Raw genomic sequence first — 23,054 nt, forward strand, 5'->3', positions numbered from 1 at the left:
CCCGGCCACGCCCCCGCAGAGGCCACGCCCCCCACCCAGACCACGCCTCCCAGTCTCAGGCCACGCCTCCCAACCCAAGGCCACGCCCCCAGCCATAGACCACGCCTCTCAGCCGCAGGTCACGCCTCCCACCGAGACCACGCCCCCGGCCACGCCCCCAGCGGAGCCGCCCCCCTCCCAGGCCACGCCCCCTCGGGCCGGTGCTCGCCGCTGCCCGGGCGGGAGGGTCGTTCCCGATCGCTGTCGATCGCTGTCGATCCCTATCGATCGCTGCCGATCCCTATCGATCCCTATCGATCGGTGCCGCCCCCGAGCCTTCCGGTAACGTCCCGGAGCCGCCCGGTCCCCTCCGGTCCCGCCATGGCGGCGGCGGCGGCGGCGTCGTCGGACCCCCCCCGCGGGTTCCAGTTCGCCATCGATCGCGGCGGCACCTTCACCGACGTCTTCGCCCGCTGCCCCGCCGCGTCCGCGTCCTCAAGCTGCTCTCCGAGGACCCGGGGTACCGAGACGCCCCCACCGAGGGCATCCGCCGTGTCCTGGAGGAGGTGCGGCCGGAGGGACCCCCGGGACGCCCCCGGGACAGCACCGGGACCCCACCGGGACACCCCCGGGACCCCCCGGACCCTCGGGACACCCTCGGGACACCCTCCGGGGACACCCGGGACCCCGAGGACACTATCAGGAGCCCCCCCGGGACCCCCCCAGGACACCACCGGGACCCCTCCGGGACACCCCCGGGATAGCACCGGGACCCCCAGGACCCTCGGGACACCCCCAGTACACCCCCAGGACCACCCCCCCCCCCGGGACCTGGAACCCCCGGAGCCCCCGGGACCCCCCTGGAGCACCTCCAGGAGCTCCTCTGGGACCCCCCAGGACACCCCCGGGTCACCCCCAGGACCCCCCTGGGACCCCCTCGGGACACCCCCGGGACCCCCGGAACCCCCCCCGGGACAGCACCGGGACACCTCCAGGAACCCCCGGGACCCCCAGGACCCCCAAGAACCCCCCGGAACCCCCCCCGGGACCCCCCGAGACCCCCGGGACCCCCCCCCCGGGACAGCACTGGAACACCTCCAGGAACCCCCGGGACCCCCAGGACACCCCCGGGACTCCCTCGGGATCCCCCTGGGACCCCTGGAACCCCCGGGACGTTCCCGGGACACCCCTGGGACACCTCCAGGAACCCCTCTGGGACCCCCCGGGACACCCCCGGGACCGCCGGGACCCCCAGGACCCTCAGGACACCCCCGGAACCCCTGGGACACCCCCGGGACACCCCCAGGACCCTCCCACAGGACCCACCCCCCGGGACAGCCGAGACCCCCTGGGGCACCCCCGAGACACCACCGGGACCCCCCGTGACACCCCTGGAACCCCCCCAGGACCCTGGGACGCCTCCCGGGACCCCCCCCCCAACCCCAGGACTCCACCCCAAGACACGCCTGGGACACCCCCAACACCCCCCGGGACCCTCCCTTGGGACCCCCGGGCTCCCCTGGGCTCCTTCCCTCAGGGGCTCCCCCCCAGGACCCTCCTGAGCCCCCCCGAGACCCCCCTGGCCCCTCTGGGGCTCCCTCAGGGCCACCCCCCCAGGCCCCCCCCGAGACCCCCCATCCCCCTTGGATCTCCTCCTGCGGCGCCCGTGGGACCCTCCCCGCTAGTGCCCCAAAGGACCCTGTCTGAGACCCCCCCCAGGACCCCCGTGCCCCAGCCCCCCCGGCCAGCCCCCCCCCCCCGGTGCCCCCTCCCAGGGCTGGGGCAGCCCCCTCTGTCCCGGACCCCCCCCCACCGACCACTGGTGGGGTGGTGGGCTGGGGGTCCGCAGTGGGGCTGGGGGTCTGCGGTGGAGGAGGTGTGGGGCTGGGAGGGGGGGGTCCATGCTGGGGCTGGGGGTCCGTGGTGGGACCATGGGGCTGGGGATCCGTGGTGGAGCTGGGGGTTCGCAGTGGGGCTGAGGGTCCGTGGTGGGACCGTGGGGGTCCATGGTGGGGCTGGGGAGGGGGGGGGTCCGTGATGGGGCTGGGGGCGGGGGGGTGTCTGTGGTGGAGCTGTGGGGCTGAGGATCTGTGGTGGGGCTGGCGGTCCATGGGGCTGGGGATCTGTGGGGGGACCATGGGGGTCTGTGGTGGGGCTGAGGTCTGTGGGGGGACCATGGGGCTGGGCGTCTGTGGGGGGACCATGGGGTGTCCCCTGTGGGGCCGGGGTCCATGGTGGGACCATGCGGTGTCCCCCGTGGGGCTGGGGTCTGTGGTGGGACCGTGGGGCTGGGGTCCATGGTGGGACCATGGGGTGTCCCCCGTGGGGCTGGGGTCCGTGGTGGGACCATGGGACTGGGGTCTGTGGTGGGACCATGGGGTGTCCCCCGTGGGGCCGGGGGCCGCCGTGGGGCCGCGGGCTGAGGTGGGCGGTGCCGCAGGAGCTGGGGGTGCCGGTGCCGCGGGACGAGCCCCTGGACACCTCCGGCATCGAGTGGATCCGCATGGGCACCACGGTGGCCACCAACGCGCTGCTGGAGCGCCGGGGCGAGCGCCTGGCCCTGCTGGTCACCCGCGGCTTCCGCGACCTGCTCCACATCGGCAACCAGGCCCGGCCCCACATCTTCGACCTGGTGAGGCCCCGCGCGGTGGCAGCCCCGCGGCACCCGCACCGGCACGCGGCCCCGGGGCCCACAACACCCAGGGCCGGGGTGGCACGTCCCCGTGACCCACACCTTCTAGGGTGGAGGTGGCACGACCCCCTGACCCACACTCTCCAGGATTGGGGTGGCACGTCCCCATGACCCACACCATCCACAGTTATGGTGGCACGTCCCCGTGACCCACACATTCTAGGGTGGAGGTGGCACGTCCCCGTGACCCACACCATCCACAGTTATGGTGGCACGTCCCCGTGACCCACACATTCTGGGGTGGAGGTGGCGTGTCCCCGTGACCCACACCATCCAGGGTCTTGCTGGCACATCCCCCTGACCCACACATTCTAGGGTGGAGGTGGCACGTCCCCATGACCCACAGTGCCTAGGGTGGAGGTGACACATCCCCGTGACCCACACTCTCCAGGATTGGGGTGGCACGTCCCTGTGACCCACACCATCCACAGTTATGGTGGCACGTCCCCGTGACCCACACCTTCTAGGGCGGAGGTGGCACATCCCCGTGACCCACGCTCTCCAGGATTGGGGTGGCATGTCTCTGTGACCCACACCATCCACAGTTATGGTGGCACATCCTCCTGACCCACACATTCTAGGGCAGAGGTGGCACGTCTCTGTGACCCACACCATCCAGGGTCTTGCTGGCACATCCCCCTGACCCACACTTTCTAGGGTGGAGGTGGCATGTCCCCGTGACCCACACCGTCCAGGCTCAGGGTGCCATGTCCCTGTGACCCACACCATCCAGGGCTGTGGTGGCACATCCCCGTGACCCACAGTGTCTAGGATGGAGGTGGCACGTCCTCGTGACCCACACTGTCCCGGGTGCCACGTCCTTTGTCCCGCACGCTCCGTCTCGGGCCACCCCCCGTGACCCACAACCTCCCGGACCCGGGCTGTCCCGTCCCCGTGACCGTCCCCCTCCAGCCTCGGCGTCCCCCCCGCGACCCACGCCGCGCGTGCCGGGGCTGGCGCGTCCCCGTGACCGCCGTCCCCCTCGGGGCTGTCGGGGCGTCCCCGGGCCACGCCGGCACGTTGGGCCGCGCCGTGTCCTCTGCCCGCCGCGGACGTCCTTGGCGGGTGGCGGGACGTCCCCGGATCCCGTTGCCGCGTCCCGTGGGCGGCCGCTGGGCTCCGGCCACGGCCACGTGCCACCCCCTCGGGCCACGTGTCACCCCCCCCCTGGCCATGTGCCACCCCCGGCCGGACGGCTGCCAGCGGCCGCGGCGGCGGTGGCCGGGGCTGTTGTGGGGGGGGTTGGGGGGCGCGGCGGTGGCCCCCCGGTGAGGTGCCCGTCCCCGTCCCCCGCAGGAGGTGGCGGTGCCCGAGGTGCTGTACGAGGAGGTGATCGAGGTGGACGAGCGGCTCATCCCCCACCAGCCCGGCTGCCGCCTGCCGGGGAGCGACACCCTCCCGCTGCTGGAAGGTGGGGACCCCCCCACACCCACCCCAACCCCGCCATGGGGCGGGGGGGCAGCGGCCGCCGGGGACAGCCCGTCCCATCGGCACCTCTCGGGGGGGCACCCGTCCCACCGGGACCCCCCTCGTGGGCACCCATCCCACCGGGACCCCCCCCCCCCATGGACGCCCATCCCACCCAGGACCCCAGCAGTGGCCGTCCCACTGAGACCCCCCCAGTGGGTGCCCGTACCACCAGGACCCCCTCCCCCCCACCATGGACACCCGTCCCACTGGGACCACCCCCCTTGGACACCCATCCCACCGGGACCCCCGCTGTGGGCACCCATCCCACCAGGACCCCCCCCCCCCCATGGACACCCATCCCACCGGGACCCCCCCCCATGGACACCCATCCCACTGTGCCCCCCAGCAGCCCCCACCCCACTGGGACCCCCTCTATGGGCACCCATCCCACCGGGATACCCCACCCCCCCCACCCCCGCCATGGGCACCCATTCTGCCCAGACCCCCTGGAAGCCCCCACCCCACCGGGACCCCCCATGGGCACCCATCCCACCGGGACCCCCCCCATGGGCACCCATGCCACGGGGACCCCCCCCATGGGTGCCCATCCTGCCCGGACCCCCCCAGCAGCCCCCATCCCACCAGGACCCCCCCCATGGGCACCCATCCCACCGGGACCCCCAGCAGCCCCCACCCCACCGGGACCCCCATGGGCACCCATCCCACTGTGCCCCCCAGCAGCCCCCACCCCACTGGGACCCCCTCCATGGGCACCCATCCCACCGGGATACCCCACCCACCCCCCGCCATGGGCACCCATTCTGCCCAGACCCCCTGGAAGCCCCCACCCCACCGGGACCCCCCATGGGCACCCATCCCACCGGGACCCCCCCCATGGGCACCCATGCCACGGGGACCCCCCCCATGGGTGCCCATCCTGCCCGGACCCCCCAGCCGCCCCCATCCCACCGGGACCCCCCCCATGGGCACCCATCCCACCGGGACCCCCAGCAGCCCCCACCCCACCGGGACCCCCCATGGACACCCGTCCCACTGGGACCCCCCCATGGGCACCCATCCCACGGGGACCCCCAGTAGCCCCCATCTCACCGGGAACCCCCATGGGCACCCATCCCACCGGGACCCCCAGCAGCCCCCACCCCACCAGACCCGCCCCCCTCCCCCATCAATGGGTGCCCCCCCCCCCGCTGTGTCCCCAGGCTCCACGGGGACGTCTCTGCTGCTGCAGCGGCCGCTGGACCTGGGGGGGCTGCGGCAGGCGCTGGAGGGGGTCCTGGCCCGCGGCATCCGCAGCCTGGCCGTGCTGCTGCTCCACTCCTACGCGTGAGTCCGGGGCCGGGGGGGGACACACACATGGAGGGGACACCCAGGCTGGGGGGCCGCGGCCGTGCCCCCGCGCCCGACGCCGTCCCCGCTGTGCCGGCAGCTGGCCGGGCCACGAGGAGCAGGTCGGGGCGCTGGCGCGGGAGCTGGGGTTCCGGCACGTCTCCCTCTCCTCGGCGGTGGCCGGCATGGTGCGAGCGGTGCCGCGCGGTTACACGGCCTGCGCCGACGCCTACCTCACCCCCTGCATCCACCGCTACCTCCAGAGCTTCCGCCGCGGCTTCCGCAACCAGCTGGAGGTGAGACGGACACCCCCGCGCGACCCCCGCACCCCGCCGGGACCCCCGCGCTGGCACCCATCCCGCCGGGAACCCCCCCCCGTGGGTGCCCATCCCACCGGGAACCCCCCCCATGGGCACCCATCCCACTGGGAACCCCCCCCATGGGCACCCATCCTACCAGGACCCCATCCCATGGGCACCCATCCCACCGGGAACCCCCCCCATGGGCACCCATCCCACCAGGACCCCATCCCACGGGCACCCATCCCACCGGGAGACCCCCCCATGGGCGCCCATCCCGCCGGGAACCCCCCCATGGGCACCCATCCCACCAGGAGACCCCATCCCATGGGCACCCATCCCACCAGGAGACCCCCCCATGGGTGCCCATCCCGCCGGGAACCCCCCCCATGGGCGCCCATCCCACCGGGAACCACCCCCATGGGCACCCATCCCACCAGGACCCCATCCCATGGGCACCCATCCCACCAGGAGACCCCCCCATGGGTGCCCATCCCACCAGGACCCCCCCCCGTGGGCACCCATCCTACTGGGAACCCCCCCCATGGGTGCCCATCCCACCAGGACCCCATCCCATGGGCACCCATCCCACCAGGAGACCCCCCCATGGGCGCCCATCCCGCCGGGAACCCCCCCATGGGCACCCATCCCACCAGGACCCCATCCCATGGGCACCCATCCCACCAGGAGACCCCCCCATGGGTGCCCATCCCACCAGGACCCCCCCCCGTGGGCACCCATCCTACTGGGAACCCCCCCCATGGGTGCCCATCCTACTAGGAGACCCCCCCATGGGCACCCATCCCACCAGGAACCCCCCCCATGGGCAGCCATCCCACCAGGAGACCCCCCCATGGGTGCCCATCCCACCAGGACCCCCCCCGTGGGCACCCATCCCACCAGGACCCCCCCCCGTGGGCACCCATCCCACCGGGAACCCCCTCCATGGGCACCCATCCCACTGGGACCCCCAATAGCACCCATCCCACCAAGACCCCCCCCCCTCCATGGACACCCATCCCACCGAGACCCCCCCGTGGGCACCCATCCCCCTGGCCCCCCAGCAGCCCCCACCCCCCCTGCCCCGTGCCCCCCCGTGGGTGCCGGTCCCACCGTGGCCCCCTCCCCGACGCGTGCCCCCTCCCGCAGGGGGTGCCGGTGCTGTTCATGCGCTCGGACGGGGGGCTGACCCCCATGGAGCAGTTCGGGGGGGCCCGCGCCATCCTCTCGGGGCCGGCCGGGGGGGTGGTGGGCTACGCCGTCACCACCTACGGGTGCCAGGGCGGCCAGCCCGTCATTGGCTTCGACATGGGAGGTCAGCGGGGCACCCGCGGGGGGGGCGACGCGGGGGCGGGGGTCCCAGCGGGGTGGGGGTCCCGGCAGGGTGGGGGCGATGTGCTGGGTTTGGGGGTGCCACAGTCCCCAGGGGGACGTGAGTTGGGTCTGGGGGTGTCCCTGGTGCTGGGTGTGGGGGTGCCCCAGTCCCCAGGGGGGCATGATTTGGGTCTGGGGGTGTCCCTGGGTGCTGTGTCTGGGGGTGCCCCAGTCCCCGGGGGGGCATGATTTGGGTCTGGGGGTGCCCCCAGTGCTGAGTGTGGGGGTGCCCCGGTCCCCAGGGGGATGTGATTTGGGGCTGGGGGTGACCCTGGTGCTGGGTGTGGGGGTGCCCCAGTCCCCGGGGGGGCATGATTTGGGTCTGGGGGTGCCCCCGGTGCTGGGTGTGGGGTGCCCCAGTCCCCGGGGGGCCGTGATTTGGGTCTGGGGGTGCTCTGGGTGCTGGGTGTGGGGGTGCCTTGGTCCCAAGAGGGGTGTAATTTGGGTCTGGGGGTGCCCCAGTCCCCGGGGGGCCGTGATTTGGGTCTGGGGGTGCCCCCGATGCTGTGTCTGGGGGTGCCCAGTCCCCAGGGGGACGTGATTTGGGTCTGGGGGTGTCCCCAGTGCTGGGTCCGGGGGCGCCCGTGTCCCCGGGCTTGTCCCGGCGGTGGGGTGTGGGGGGTCCCGCAGCGGGCAGCGGGTGCCGATCCACCCCCCCCCCACCCCCCCACCCCCCCCCCCAAAAAAAAGGCACCTCGACGGACGTGAGCCGCTACGCGGGCGAGTTCGAGCACGTCTTCGAGGCCAGCACGGCCGGCGTGGCCATCCAGGCGCCCCAGCTCGACATCAACACCGTGGCGGCCGGCGGCGGCTCCCGCCTCTTCTTCAGGTGGGCTCGGACACGGGGGGGGGGGGGGGGTCCCGGTCCCCGGTAACGGCGCGGGGTGTGTGTGTGTGGGGGGGGTGGTGGTGGTGGTGGGGGGCTCGGCGACGGCACGGCCACCGGCCTCCCGCTCCCACCGGCCTCTCGCCACCAGGTCCGGGCTCTACGTGGTCGGCCCCGAGTCGGCCGGTGCCCACCCGGGTCCTGCCTGTTACCGAAAGGGTGAGTCGGGGTGGGGGGGGAACCCCCCAAAATTCACCTGCATGAGTGCTGGGAGGGGGCTGGACCCCCTCACCCCCCCTTCCCTGGCGGGGGGACAAGCCACCGCCGGGGGGACGAGCCGTGGCCGGGGGGGCTGAGGCTGCGGGCGTGGGGACGGTGGGGTGAGGAACCTGCCGGTGGGGCGGCTTCTGGGTGGACCCCCGTCCCCCGGCGTCCCCCCCCATAATGTCCCCTCTCCCGGAGCTCACCGTCCCCCCCAGCACCCTGAGGGGACGCTGGGGACGCGGGGGTGGGGGAGGGGCAGGGAGGGGGCTGGGGAAGGGCTGGGGGCTGGAGCTGGGGGGCTGGGGACCAGCTCAGCCGGTGGCGGCCGGCGGCGGCTGGAGGCCCGTGGCCAGCGCTGGTGGCCGGGGGTCGGCGCCGGGGACCCCCCCCAGGATGTCGTGCCACCCGCCAGCGGGACGGGGCCGGGCCGGAGGGACCTCGGGAGGGTCCCCGGGGGCCAGGGCAGGGTCCTGCCGGGGGGGGAACAGCCCCAGGGACCGGGCCGGGCCGGGGGGACCCGCTGGGAACCAGCTCTGCGGGGAGACCTGGGAGTCCTGGGGGACACCAAGTTGCCCGGGGGCCGGCGACGTGCCCTCGTGGCCGACGCGGCCAACGGTCTCCTGGGGGGCACGGAGCAGAGCGTGGCCGGCAGGCGGGGGGAGGTTCATCCTCCCGCTCTGCTCTGCCCTGCCCTGCCCTGGGGGGGCCACAGCTGGAGCACTGGGGCCGGTGCCGGGCCCCCCAGTTGCGGCGGGACGGGGAACTGCTGGGGAGAGTCCGGCGGGGGCCGCGAGGATGACGAGGGCCGGGAGCGTCTCTGTGCTGAGGAAGGGCCGAGGGATTTGGGTCTCTTCAGCCTGGAAAAAAGACGAGCGAGGGGGGGTCTCGTCAGCGCCGATAAACACTGCAAGGGGGGGCGGCAGCGGGACGGGGCCGGGCTCTTCCCGGTGGTGCCCGGGGCCGGGACGAGGGGCAACGGGCACAACCTGGGACACGGGAAACGCCAAAAAAAGGAGGACAAAGGTCTTTGGGGCGAGGGCAGCAGAGAGGTGTGGGGTCTCCGTCTCTGGAGATCTCCCAAACCCGCCTGGACGCACCCAACCTGCTCCGGGTGACCCCGCTGCCGCCGGAGCTGGGACGGGGGGGTCTCTGAAGGTCCCTCCGACCCCCAAAATCCCGGGGTTCTGTGATTCCGCGAGTTCCAGCGATGGCGGCGGGCCGTCCCGCGGTGCCGCCGTCGCCGCCGCGCTCACCATGGTGTCCCCGTCCCGGCGCAGGGGGGCCGCTGACCGTCACCGACGCCAACCTCTGCCTGGGCCGGCTGCTCCCCGAATATTTTCCCCGCATCTTCGGGCCGGGGGAGGACCAGCCGCTGTGCCGGGAGGCGGCCGAGCGGGCGTTTGCCGACATGGCCGCCCGCATCCAGGCGTTCCAGGCCGCCACCGCCGCTGACGCCGCCGACCCCCCCGAGCCCCTCACGGTGGAAGAGGTGGCCATGGGCTTCCTGCGGGTGGCCAACGAGGCCATGTGCCGGCCCATCCGCGCCCTGACCCAGGTGGGGCGGCGGGGCCGGGGAGCAGGGGGGGGGTGATGGCGGTGGCGGCGGCGCCGCCGGTGTCACCGCGGTCCGTGTGTCCCGTTCCCCCCCCCCCCCCTCCACGACAGGCGAGGGGCCACGACGCCGCCCGGCACGTGCTGGCGTGTTTTGGGGGCGCGGGGGGGCAGCACGCCTGCGCCATCGCCCGCGCCCTGGGCATGAGCAGGGTCTTCATCCACAAGTAGGTGCATGAAATTGGGGGGGGGGGGGGGCGATCCACGGGGACCCCCCCTCTGCTGGTGATGCCGGACGGGGCCGGAGGGGGGGGGGTGGTGGGGGGTGGGCTGGTCACGCCGAGGGGGGCACCCAAAGACCCCCCCCCGGGCGGTGTCGGGGTGTTCCCGGACCCCGGGGTGGTGGGGTGGGGTTGGGGGGCTCTGGTGTCCCCCCCCGGGGAGGACGCGCTGGGTCTGGGGGTGCCCCCGGGTGCGGGGTCTGGGGGTGCCCTGGTCCCCAGGGGGGGGTTCCTGGATTTGGGGGTGCCCCCAGGTGCTGGGTTTCGGGGTGCCCCGGTTCCAAGGGGGGTGTGCTGGGTTTGGGGGGTGTCCCCGGGTGCCAGGTCTGGGGGTTCCCTGGTCTCCAGTGGGGGTTCCTGGGTTTGGGGGTGCCCCCGGGTGCTGGGTTTGGGGGTTCCCTGGTCCCCAGGGGGGATGCGCTGGGTCTGGGGGTGCCCCCGGGTGCCGGATCTGGGGGTGTCCCCGGGTGCTGGGTCTGGGGGTTCCCTTGTCCCCAGGGGGGGGTCCTGGATTTGGGGGTGCCCCCGGGTGCTGGGTCTGGGGGTTCCCTGGTCCCCAGGGGGGGTTCCTGGATTTGGGGGTGCCCCCGGGTGCTGGGTTTGGGGGTGCCCCGGTTCCAAGGGGGATGCGCTGGGTCTGGGGGTGCCCCCGGGTGCTGGGTTTTGGGGTGCCCCGGTCCCCAGGGGGGATGCGCTGGGTCTGGGGGTGCCCCTGTCCCCAGGGGGGATGCGCTGGGTTTCGGGGTGCCCCCGGCTGCCGGGCGTGGTGTCGCCCCGCGGGGGGTCCCGGTGGGGTGCCGCAGGGGCGCGTGTCCCCCAGGCACAGCGGGGTGCTCTCCGCCTACGGGCTGGCGCTGGCGGACGTGGTGCACGAGGCGCAGACGCCCTGCGCCCTGCGCTACGAGGCGGCCGCCTTCGCCCGGCTGGACGCGCGCCTGGCCGCGCTGGAGCAGCAGTGCCGCCACGCGCTGCGGGCCCAGGGCTTCGCCGGGTGAGTGCCGGGGGGCCAACGGCGGGGGAAACCCCGGGGGTTGAGGGTTTTTGGGGGGACCCGTCCCGTCCCCGTCCCCCCGTCGTCCCCGCTCCGCCGCTGAGGGCCGGCCCGCAGGGAGCGGATCCGCACGGAAGCGTTCCTGCACCTGCGCTACGAGGGCACCGACTGCGCCCTGATGTGCTCGGCCAAGGGCCACCCGCCCACGCCGGCCTCCTGCCGCGCCGGGGACTTCCTCGCCGCCTTCACCAGCCGGTACGGACCCCCACCCCCCCACCCCCCGACCCCGCTCCCCGGCACCGCACCGCCATCCCCACCGCCATCCCTGTCCCGGCACCGCCATCCCCATCCTGCCGCCGCGATCCCCGTCCCAGTGCCATGATCCCCATCCCGGCACCAGGACCCCCATCCCAGTGCCGTGATCCTCATCCCAGTGCCATGATCCCCATCCCGGCACCAGGACCCCCGTCCCAGTGCCATGATCCCCATCCCAGTGCCATGATCCCCATCCCGGCACCAGGACCCCCATCCCAGTGCCACAGTCCCCATCCCAGTGCCACGGTCCCCATCCCAGCACCAGGACCCCCGTCCCAGTGCCGTGATCCCCATCCCAGTGCCATGATCCCCATCCCAGTGCCACAATCCCCATCCCGGCACTGTGATCCCCATCCCAGCACCAGGATCCCTGTCCCAGTGCCATGTTCCCCATCCCGGCACCGTGATCCCCGTCCCAGCACCACGATCCCCATCCCAGTGCCACAGTCCTTATCCTGGCGCCGCAGTCCCCATCCCGGCACCGTGATCCCCGTCCTGGCACTGTCATCCCTGTCCCGGCACCGTGATCCCCATGCCGGCACCACGATCCCGTTCCCAGTGCCATCATCCCCAATCCTGGCACTGTATTGCCCCATCCCAGTGCCATGATCCCCATCCCGGCACTGCCATCCCTACCCCAGCACTGGGATCCCCATCCTGGCACTGGGATCCCTGATCCTGTCACCACGATCCCAATCCCGTCACCATGATCCCCATCCCAGTGCCATGATCCCCCATCCCAGCACTGTGACCCCCATCCCGTCACCGTGACCCCATTCCGTCACCATGATCCCCATCCCAGTGCCACGATCCCCCACCCCGGCACCATGACCCCCATCCCGGCACTGAGACCCCCATCCCAGTGCCACGATCTCCCATCCCGGCACCGTGACCCCCATCCCGTCACCGTGATCCCCATCCCAGTGCCACGATCCCCCACCCCGGCACCGCGCTCCCTGTCCCTGCACCCTGATCCCCGCTGCCGTCACCGCGATCCCCGTCCCACGGCCGCCGCGGGGTGCCGTGGGGGGGTGAGGGGGGGGGTCTCCCGGTGCCCCCCGGCCGCAGCCGGCGCCCGCTGCAGGTACCTGCAGGAGTTCGGCTTCACCATCCCCGACCGCCCCGTGGTGGTGGATGACGTGCGGGTGCGCGGCACCGGCAGCAGCGGCATCAGCTGCGAGACCCCCCTGGCCCCCAGCGGGAAACCGCCCCGCGTGGAGACGGTGAGGACGGGGGGGGGTCCCGGGGGGGGTCCCCAGGGGGGTGTCCCGGCGGGGGGGGGTGACCCGCCTGGGGCTGGGTCCCGCAGGTGACGCGGTGCTACTTCGAGGAGGGGTACCTGGAGACGCCGGTGTTCCTGCTGGAGGAGCTGGCCTGCGACCACACCATCCCCGGCCCCGCCATCATCATCGACAAGAACAGGTTGGGACCCCCGGGGGGACGGGGGGGACCCCGGGGGGGCTGGGGGGGACCCTGGGGAGATGGCGGGGACCTCAGGGAGCTGGTGGGACCCCATGAAGCCATCAGGGACTCCAAGGAGCTGGTGGGACCCCATGGGGCTGGTGGGACCCCATGAAGCCATCAGGGACTCCAAGGAGCTGGTGGGACCCTATGGGGCTGGTGGGACCCCATGAAGCCATCAGGGACTCCAAGGAGCTGGTGGGACCCCAGGGGGCTGGTGGGACCCCATGAAGCCATCAGGGACTCCAAGGAGCTGGTGGGACCCCAGGGGGCTGGTGGGACCCCATGAAGCCATCAGGGACTCCAAGGAGCTGGTGGGACCCCAGGGAGCTGGTGGGACCCCATGAAGCCATCAGGGACTCCAAGGAGCTGGTGGGACCCAGGGGGCTGGTGGGACCCCATGAAGCCATCAGGGACTCCAAGGAGCTGGTGGGACCCCAGGGAGCTGGTGGGACCCCATGAAGCCATCAGGGACTCCAAGGAGCTGGTGGGACCCCAGGGGGCTGGTGGGACCCCATGAAGCCATCAGGGACTCCAAGGAGCTGGTGGGACCCCATGGGGCTGGTGGGACCCTGGTGAGATGATGGGGACCCCAGAGAGTCAGAAGGACCCCAGGGAGCTGGTGGGGACCCTGGTGAGATGGCGGGGACCTCAAAGAGCTGGTGGGACCCCATGAAGCCATCAGGGACTCCAAGGAGCTGGTGGGACCCCAGGGGGCTGGTGGGACCCTGAGAAGTTGGTGGGGACCCCGGAGAGTCAGAAGGACCCCAGGGAGCTGGTGGAGACCCTGGGGAGATGGCGGGGACCTCAAAGAGCTGGTGGGACCCCAGGGAGCTGGTGGGGACCCCATGAAGCCATCAGGGACTCCAAGGAGCTGGTGGGACCCCAGGGGGCTGGTGGGGACCCCAATGGGATGGCAAGGATCCCAGGGAGCTGGTGGGACCCCATGGGGCTGGTGGCACCCTGAGGAGTTGGTGGGGACCCCAGTGAGTCAGAAGGACCCCAAGAAGCTGGTAGAGACCCCGAGAAGATGGTGGGGACCTCAAAGAGCTGTTGGGTCCCTCAGGAGCTGGTGGGGACCCCAAGGAACTGGTGGGACCCCAGGGAGCTAGTGGGGACCCCAATGGGATGGCAAGGACCCTGGAGAGCTGGTGGGGACCCCATGAAGCCATCAGGGACTCCAAGGAGCTGGTGGGACCCCAGGGGGCTGGTGGGGACCCTGAGGAGTTGGTGGGGACCCCGGAGAGTCAGAAGGACCCCAGGGGGCTGGCGGGACCTTGGGGAGCCAGATGGACCCCAGGGATCTGGTGGGTACCCTGATGGGCTGGCGGGACCCTGAGGAGCTGGTGGGGACCCTGATGAGATGGTGGGACCCCAGGGGACCCTGAGGAGCTGGTGGGACCTCGGGGAGACAGTGGGACCCCAGGGAGCTGGTGGGTACCCCAGTGGGCTGGTGGGGACCCTGTGGAGATAGTGGGACCCCGGGGAGATGGTGGGGACCCTGATGAGATGGTGGGACCCTGGGGAACTGGTGGAACCCCGGGGAGCTGGTGGGGACCCTGGGGAGCTGGTGAGATCCTGGGGAGCTGGTGGGGACCCCAGTGGGCTGGTGGGGACCCTGTGGAGATAGTGGGACCCTGGGGAGATGGTGGGGACCCTGATGAGATGGTGGGGACCCTGAGGAGCTGGTGGGACCCTGGGGAACTGGTCGGGACCCTGATGAGATTGTGGGACCCTGAGGAGCTGGTGGGACCCCGGGGAACTGGTGGGACCCTGGGGAGCCAGAAGGACCCCAGGGATCTGGTGGGACCCGGAAGAGCTGGTGGGGACCCCGTGGAGCTGGTGGGGACCCTGATGAGATGGTGGGACCCTGAGGAACTGGTGGAACCCCGGGGAGATGGTGGGGACCCTGGGGAGCCGGTGAGATCCTGGGGAGCTGGTGGGGACCCCGAGGAGCTGGTGGGACCCTGGGGAACTGGTGGGACCCCGGGGAGCCAGAAGGACCCCAGGGATCTGGTGGGGCCCCGGGGAGCCGGTGGGGACCCCGTGGAGGCCCGCGCCCCTCCATCTGCCGGTGCCTCCGGCAGCACCATCGTGGTGGAGCCGGGCTGCACCGCCAGCCTCACCCCCTTGGGCGACGTCTGCATCGCGGTGGGCTCGGGCGCCCCACGCCCTGTCGGCCCCCAGCTCGACGCCGTCCAGCTCTCCATCTTCTCCCACCGCTTCATGAGCATCGCAGGTTGGGGGCGGGGAGGGGGGGGCTGTGTGGGGCTCTGGGGGGGGGGGGGGGTGGTAGGTTGGCGTTTGGGGGGGGTCCTGAGGGTCTCCCGTGCGTGCGTGTGTGCGCGTGTGTGTGTCCCCCGGCCCCGCAGAGCAGATGGGCCGGATCCTGCAGCGGACGGCCATCTCCACCAACATCAAGGAGCGGCTGGACTTCTCCTGCGCGCTCTTCGGGCCGGACGGGGGGCTGGTCTCCAACGCCCCCCACATCCCCGTCCACCTGGGCGCCATGCAGGAGACCGTCCAGTTCCAGGTAGGGCTTGGGGCGGGTGGGTTTTGGGGTGGGTTTCGGGGACACCCTCCCCCCCCCGGGGGACCTGCTCATCCCTCCCCGGTGCCGCCTCAGATCCGCAACCTGGGTGAGGACCTGCGGGAGGGGGACGTCATCCTGAGCAACCACCCCTGCGCGGGGGGCAGCCACCTGCCCGACCTCACCGTCATCACCCCCGTGAGTGCAGGGCGCCACCCCCTCCTCCCCCCCCCGCCCCGCCACCGCCGTGGGGTGCGGGACCCCCGTTACGGGGGGAAGAACCCACCCCAGGACACCATCTCAGCGCTGGTCGTCCCCGTGCCCGTTCCCCGGCCCCCCCTCCAGGTCTTCTGGCCGGGTGTCCCCAAGCCCGTCTTCTTCGTGGCCAGCCGCGGGCACCACGCCGACATCGGGGGCATCACCCCCGGCTCCATGCCCCCCCACTCCAAGACGCTGCAGGAGGAGGGGGCCGTCTTCGTCTCCTTCAAGCTGGTGAAGGACGGCGTCTTCCAGGAGGAGGGTGAGTCTGCGGGGGGACGGCGGGGGTCTTGGGGACACGGTGGGGACGGCGGGGACGGCGGGGATGTCTCGGGGATGGCAGGGATGGTGGGGACGTGGTGGGGACGGAGGGGACGCAGTGGGGACATTGGGGACGTCAGGGATGTGTTGGGGATGGTGGGGACGTGGTGGATGGTGGGGACGTGGTGGATGGAGGGGACGTGGTGGGGATGGAGGGGACACAGTGGGGACATTGGGGACGTCAGGGACGTGTTGGGGATGGCAGGGATGGTGGGGACGTGGTGGATGGTGGGGACGTGGTGGGGATGGAGGGGACACAGTGGGGACATCGGGGATGTATTGGGGATGGCAGAGACAGTGGGGATGTGGTGGGGATGGAGGGGACATTGGGGACGTCAGGGACATGTTGGGGATGGTGGGGATGTGGTGGATGGTGGGGACGTGGTGGGGACACAGTGGGGGCAGTGAGGACATCAAGGACGTGTTGGGGATGGCAGGGATGGTGGGGACGTGGTGGGGATGGAGGGGACACGGTGGGGATGGTGGGGACATGCTGGGGGTGGCAGGGACACTGGGGATGTGGTGGCGGTGGTGGTGACACGGTGGGGATGGTGGGACGCGGTGGGGATGGCAGGGACACAGTGGGGATGGTGGGAACCTGGTGGTGACATGGTGGGGATGGTGGGGACGTGGTGAGGACTCGGTGGGGATGGCAGGGATGTGGTGGGGATGGCGGGGACATGGTGGGGACGTGGTGGGGGCGCAATGGGGATGGCAGGGACATGGTGGGGATGTGGTGGGGACATGGTGGGGATGTGGTGGTGATGGTGGGGACATGGCGTTGATGTGGTGGGGACATGGTGGGGATGGTGGGGATGTGGTGGGGATGGCAGGGACGTGGTGGGGACATGGTGGTGATGGTGGGGACATGGTGGTGATGGTGGGGACGCGATGGGGACGCAATGGGGATGGCAGGGACATGGTGGGGATGGCAGGAACATGGTGGTGACGGCGGGGATGTGGTGTTGATGTGGTGGGGACGGCAGGGACATGGTGTTGGTGTGGTGGGGATGGTGGGGACATGGTGGTGATGGTGGAGACGTGGTGGTGATGGTGGGGACATGGTGGGGACGTGGTGGTGATGGTGGGGATGTGGCGTTGATGTGGTGGGGATGCGGTGGGGATGGTGGGGACATGGTGTTGATGTGGTGGGGACGCGGTGGGGATGGTGGGGACATGGTGGGGACATGGTGTTGATGTGGTGGGGATGGCAGGGACGTGGTGGGGACGTGGTGGTGATGGTGGGGACGTGGCGTTGATGTGGTGGGGACGTGGTGGTGATGGTGGGGACATGGTGGGGATGGTGGGGACATGGTGTTGATGTGGTGGGGACGCGGTGGGGATGGTGGGGACATGGTGGGGACATGGTGTTGATGTGGTGGGGATGGCAGGGACGTGGTGGGGACGTGGTGGTGATGGTGGGGACGTGGCGTTGATGTGGTGGGGACGTGGTGGTGATGGTGGGGACATGGTGGGGATGGTGGGGACATGGTGTTGATGTGGTGGGGACGCGGTCGGGATGGTGGGGACATGGTGGGGACATGGTGTTGATGTGGTGGGGATGGCAGGGACGTGGTGGGGACGTGGTGGTGATGGTGGGGACGTGGCGTTGATGTGGTGGGGATGCGGTGGTGATGGTGGGGACATGGTGTTGACGTGGTGGGGACGCGGTCGGGATGGTGGGGACATGGTGGGGATGGCGTTGATGTGGTGGGGATGGCAGGGACGTGGTGGGGACGTGGTGGTGACGGCGGGGACGTGGCGTTGGTGCGTTGGGGACGGCGGGGACAGGGCGGGCCGGGCTCCCACGGCCCCCGCGCGTCTCACCCGTTGCCCGCAGCGGTGCGGGAGGCCCTGCTGGCGCCGGGCCGGGTGCCGGGGTGCAGCGGGAGCCGCAACCTGCCGGACAATCTCTCGGACCTGCGAGCCCAGGTGGCCGCCAACCAGAAGGGCATCCAGCTGGTCACCGAGCTCATCCGCCTCCACGGGCTGCCCGTCGTCCAGGCCTACATGGCCCACATCCAGGTGGGTGAGGACCCCCCCCCCCCACAGATCCATGGACCCCCCACCCCCCAGCAACCCCCCCCCGCCCCCCACGGACACCCCCCCGCCCCCAGGCCAACGCGGAGGTGGCGGTGAGGGAGATGCTGAAGGGCTTCGCCGCCCGCTGGGGCACCGCGGTGGAGGCCGAGGACTTCATGGACGACGGCTCGCCCATCCGGCTGCGGGTGCAGGTGGACCCCCAGGAGGTGAGGGGGGGGCGGGGGGGGGACACACAGGGTGCGGGAGACCCTCCCCCCACCTCAGTCCCAGGATCCTCCCCCAGTCCCAGATGCTGGAGCCACCCCCCCCCGTCCCAGTATCCGCCCCCAGTCCCAGTATCCGCCCCCAGTCCCAGGTCTCCCCCCAGTCCCAGTATCCCCCCAGTCCCAGTATCCCCCCCCAAGTCCCAGTATCCCCCCCCTGGTCCCAGTATCCCCCCCCAGTCCCAGTATCTCCCCCCCGGTCCCAGGTCTCCCCCCAGTCCCAGTATCCCCCCCCGTCCCAGTATCCCCCCCCAGTCCCAGTATCCCCCCCCCGGTCCCAGGTCTCCCCCCCGTCCCAGTATCCCCCCGAGTCCCAGTATCCCCCCCCTGGTCCCAGGTCTCCCCCCAGTCCCAGTATCCCCCCCCCGGTCCCAGGATCCCCCCAGTCCCAGATGCTGGAGACCCCCCCAGTCCCAGTATCACCCCCTCAGCCCCAGTATCCCCCCCCTGGTCCCAGTATCCCCCCACTCCCAGTATCCCCCCCACTCCCAGTATCCCCCCCCCGGTCCCAGGTCTCCCCCCAGTCCCAGTATCCCCCCACAAGTCCCAGTATCCCTCCCCTGGTCCCAGTATCCCCCCCCGTCCCAGTATCCCCCCCACTCCCAGTATCCCCCCCCGGTCCCAGGTCTCCCCCCAGTCCCAGGTTTCCCCCCCCCGGTCCCAGGATCCCCCCAGTCCCAGATGCTGGAGACCCCCCCAGTCCCAGTATCACCCCCTCAGCCCCAGTATCCCCCCCCGGGCCCCAGGTCTCCCCCCCAGTCCCAGTATCCCCCGACAAGTCCCAGTATCCCCCCCCCTGCTCCCAGTATCCCCCCTGTCCCCAGTATCCCCCCCTGGTCCCAGTACCCCCTGCCCCACTCCCAGTATCCCCCCCGGCCCCCAGTACCACCCCCCCTCCCCTGGTCCAGTATCCCCCCCCTGGTCCCAGTATCCCCCCAGTCCCAGTATCCCCCCCGGCCCCCAGTACCACCCCTTGTCCCCTGGTCCCAGTAACCCCCCCCGTCCCCAGTATCCCCCCCCGGCCCAAGTACCACCCTCCCCCCCGGTCCCAGTATCCCCCCCCCCGCTCCCAGTATCCCCCCCAGTCCCCAGTATCCCCCCCTGGCCCCCAGTACCACCCTCCCCCCCCGGTCCCAGTATCCCCCCCCAGCTCCCAGTACCCCCCCCCCCGCTCCCAGTATCCCCCCCAGTCCCAGTACCCCCCCCCCCGCTTCCCGGTATCCCCCCCAGTCCCAGTACCCCCTGGCCCCCAGTACCACCCCCCGCTCCCCCGCTCCCAGTATCCCCGCAGCCCCCGCGGTGGGTTGGGGGGGTTCCCGGCGGGGGGGTGTCGCGGTGCCACCCCCGGGTGTGTGTGTCCCCCCAGGGCAGCGCCGTGTTCGACTTCTCGGGCTCGGGCCCGGAGGTGTACGGGAACTGCAACGCGCCGCGCGCCATCACGCTCTCGGCCCTCATCTACTGCCTGCGCTGCCTGGTGGGGGCAGGACATCCCCCTCAACCAGGTGCGGCCCCCCCGGGACCCCCCCACCGCCCCCCCGCCTGGGGAACCCCCCCGGGGGGCAACCCCGGCCTGGGGCACCCCCTGCGCCTGGGGCACCCCCCTGGATGTGGGACCCCCCCTGGATGGGGGACCCCTTGGGATGTGGGACCCCCCCAGATGTGGGACCCCCCTGGATGTGGGACCCCCCAGGATGGGTGAACCCCCGGGCTGGGGGACCCCCAGATATGCGAGCCCTTGGGATGTGGGACCCCCCCAGATGTGGGACACCCCCGTATGGGTGAACCCTGGGCTGGGGGACCCCCTGGCTGTGGGACCCCCCCAGATGTGGGACCCCCCTGGATGTGGGACTCCCCCTCGCCATGGGTGAACCCTGGGCTGGGGGACCCCCCGGATGTGGGACCCCTTGGGAAGTGGGACCCCTTGGGATGGGGGGACCCCCACATATGTGGGACCCCCCCCAGATGTGGGACCCCCTGGATGTGGGACCCCCCCCCCGCCATGGGTGAACCCTGGGCTGGGGGATCCCTGGCTGTGGGACCCCTTGGGATGTGGGACCCCCCCAGATGTGGGACCCCCCCTCCCATGGGTGAACCCCGGCCTGGGGGACCCCCTGGATGGGGCACCCCTGGGGATGTGGGACCCCCCCACTGATGAACCCCCCCGGATGTGGGACCCCCCCCCCCCGGCTGTGGGACCCATTCCCCTGGGGTGGGGGGGTGTCTGGGACCCTGATCTCCCAGGGTGGGGGGGTCCTGGGACCCCCATCCTCTTCAGTGGGAGGGTCCCGAGACCCTGTTCCCATGGGCTGGGGGGGGTCCTGGGCCCCCGATCCCCTGGGGTGGGGGGTGGGGGGGTCCTGGGACCCTGATCCCTTGGGTGGGGGGGTCCCAGGACCCTAATACCCTGTGCTGGGGGGGTCCTGGGACCCCCATCCCCTTGGGTGGGGGTGTGTCTGGGATTGTGTTCCCCTGGGGCGGAGGCCGGGGGGGTCCCAGGACCCCAATCCCTTGGGTGGGGGGGTCCTGAGACCCTGTTCCTTGTGCTGGGGGGGTCCCAGGACCCCAATCCCTTGGGTAGGGGGGGGTGTGTGTGCAGAGACCCTGTTGCCTTGTGCTGGGGGGGGGGTCCCAGGACCCCAATCCCTTTTGGGGGGGGGGTCCTGAGACCCTGTTCCCTTGTGCTGGGGGGGTCCCGGGACCCCAATCCCTTTTGGGGGGGTCCTGAGACCCTGTTCCCTTGTCCTGGGGGGGGTCCGGGACCCCAGTCCCTTGGGTGGGGGGGGTCCTGAGACCCTGTTCCCTTGTCCAGGGGGGGTCCTGGGACCCCAATCCCTTGAGGGGGGGGTCCTGAGACCCTGTTCCCCTGGGCTGGGGGGTCCTGGGACCCCTGGGGGTCTCGGGATGCCCCCCCCCCCCTCCGGGGGGCAGAGGAGCCGTGGGTCGAAGCTGCCGGGGGCGGGTGGGGGGCGTCCATGGGGCAGCGGCTGCCCCCCAGCCCCCAGGGTGTGGGGCAGGAGCCGGGGAGGGGGTGGGGGGGTGTCTGACAGCCGGGGTGTCCCCCCCCCAGGGCTGCCTGGCCCCCGTGCGGGTGGTCATCCCCAAGGGCTCCATCCTGGACCCCTCGCCCGAGGCCGCCGTGGTGGGGGGCAACGTCCTGACCTCCCAGCGCGTGGTGGACGTCATCCTGCGGGCCTTCGGCGTCTGCGCCGCCTCCCAGGTGGGCTCCTGGGGGGGGCACGGCCACGGGGGGGGGGGTCCGGGGGTGCCAGGGGTCTGGGGTTGCCAGGCCTTGGGGGTCCTGGGGTCCCAGGGGTTCAGGGTGCTGAGGGTTGGGGGTCCTGGGGGTCCTGGGGGTCTGGGGTGCTGGGGGTCAGGGGTCCTGGGAGTCCCAGGGGTCCGGGGTGCCAGGGGTTGGGGGTCCTGGGGGTTCCAGGGGTCCAGAGTGCTGATAGTTGGGGGTCCCAGGGGTCCAGAGTGCCGGGGGTTGGGGGTCCTGGGGGTCTCAGGGGTCTGCGGTGCCGGGGGTTAGGGGTCCTGGGAGTCCCAGGGGTCCAGAGTGCCGGGGGTTGGGGGTCCTGGGGGTCCCGAGGGTCCTGGGGGTCCCAGGGGTCCGGGGTCCTGGGAGTCTCAGGGATCCGGGGTGCTGGGGGTCAGGGGTCCTGGGGGTCCCAAGGGGTCCGGGGTGCTGGGGTCAGGGGTTCTGGGGGTCCCAAGGGGTCCAGGGTGCTGAGGGTTGGGGGTCCTGGGGGTCTCAGGGGTCTGGGGTGCTGGGGGTCAGGGTCCTGGGGGTCCCAGGGGTCCAGAGTGACAGGGCTTGGGGGTCCTGGGAGTCCCGGGGGTTCTGGGGGTCCCAGGGGTCCGGGTGCCGAGGGTTGGGGGGTCCTGGGGGTCTCAGGGGTCCAGGGTGCCGAGGGTTGGGGGTTCCAGGAGTCTCAGGAGGGTCTGGGGTGCCGGGGGTCAGGGGTTCTGGGGGTCCCAGGGGTTGGGGGGTCCCGGGGGTCGGGGGGTGCTGGGGGTTGGGGTGCTGGGGGGGCTGTGAGTTGGGGGTCCCAGAGGTCGGGGGTCCCGGGGGTCGGGGGTCCTGGGGGTCAGGGGTTCTGGGGGTTGGGGGTGCTGGGGGTGCTGGGGTCGGGTCCTGGAGTGCTGGGGGGGCTGTGAGTTGGGGGGTCCTGGGGGTCGGGGGTGCTGGGGGTTGGGGGGTCCTGGGGGTCAGGGGTCCCGGGGGTTGGGGGTCCCGGGGGTCGGGGGTGCTGGGGGTTGGGGGGTGCTGGGGGGTCCAGGAGTTGGGGGGTCCCGGGGGTCCCAGTGGTCGGGGGGTCCTGGGGGTCAGGGGTCCCGGGGGTGGGGGGTGCTGGGGGTTGGGGGTGCTGGGGGTCCTGGGGGTCGGGGGTCCCGGGGGTCCCAGGGGTCGGGGGGTGCCGGGGGTCGGGGATGCTGGGGGTCCCAGGGGTTGGGGGTTCCAGGGGTGGGGGGTCCCGGGGGTCAGGGATCCTGGGGTTGGAGGGTCCCGGGGGTTGGGGGTGCTGGGGGTCCCGGGGGTCGGGGGGTCCCAGGGGTTGGGGGTCCTGGGGTGCTGGGGGGGCTGTGAGTTGGGGGTCCCGGGGGTTGGGGGTCCCAGGGGTCGGGGGGTGCTGGGGGTTGGGGATGCTGGGGGTCCCAGGGGTTGGGGGTCCCAGGGGTTGGGGGTCCAGGGGTGCCAGGGGGGCTGTGAGTTGGGGGTCCCGGGGGTTGGGGGTGCTGGGGGTCCCGGGGGGGGTGGTCCCGGGGGGGTCCCGGGGGTGGGGGGTGCGGGGGTCGGGGATGGCGGGTGCCGGGGGTGGCCGTGCCCGGGGGGGGGTGGGGCTGTACC

At 72.5% G+C, this 23,054-nt stretch overlaps 1 protein-coding gene across 1 annotated transcript; it reads left to right on the forward strand.

Moving 5' to 3' along the window:
• Positions 1-170: 170 nt before the first annotated feature.
• Positions 171-21,734, forward strand: OPLAH (5-oxoprolinase, ATP-hydrolysing). Its single transcript, XM_063324098.1, is given in 25 exon segments — positions 171-457; positions 460-545; positions 2,420-2,611; positions 3,968-4,082; positions 5,302-5,425; positions 5,529-5,724; positions 6,877-7,042; positions 7,792-7,930; positions 8,079-8,146; positions 9,469-9,746; positions 9,857-9,969; positions 10,844-11,014; positions 11,132-11,269; positions 12,414-12,552; positions 12,639-12,751; positions 14,878-15,029; positions 15,163-15,323; positions 15,417-15,518; positions 15,666-15,840; positions 17,740-17,924; positions 18,017-18,148; positions 19,572-19,682; positions 19,684-19,707; positions 21,273-21,422; positions 21,639-21,734. Coding segments are annotated over 25 exon segments (3,423 nt in total). The 5' UTR covers positions 171-360.
• The last annotated feature ends 1,320 nt before the right edge of the window (positions 21,735-23,054 follow it).

This window comes from Chroicocephalus ridibundus, chromosome 2 (assembly GCF_963924245.1).
Source record: "Chroicocephalus ridibundus chromosome 2, bChrRid1.1, whole genome shotgun sequence".
Taxonomy (NCBI): Eukaryota; Metazoa; Chordata; class Aves; order Charadriiformes; family Laridae; genus Chroicocephalus; species Chroicocephalus ridibundus.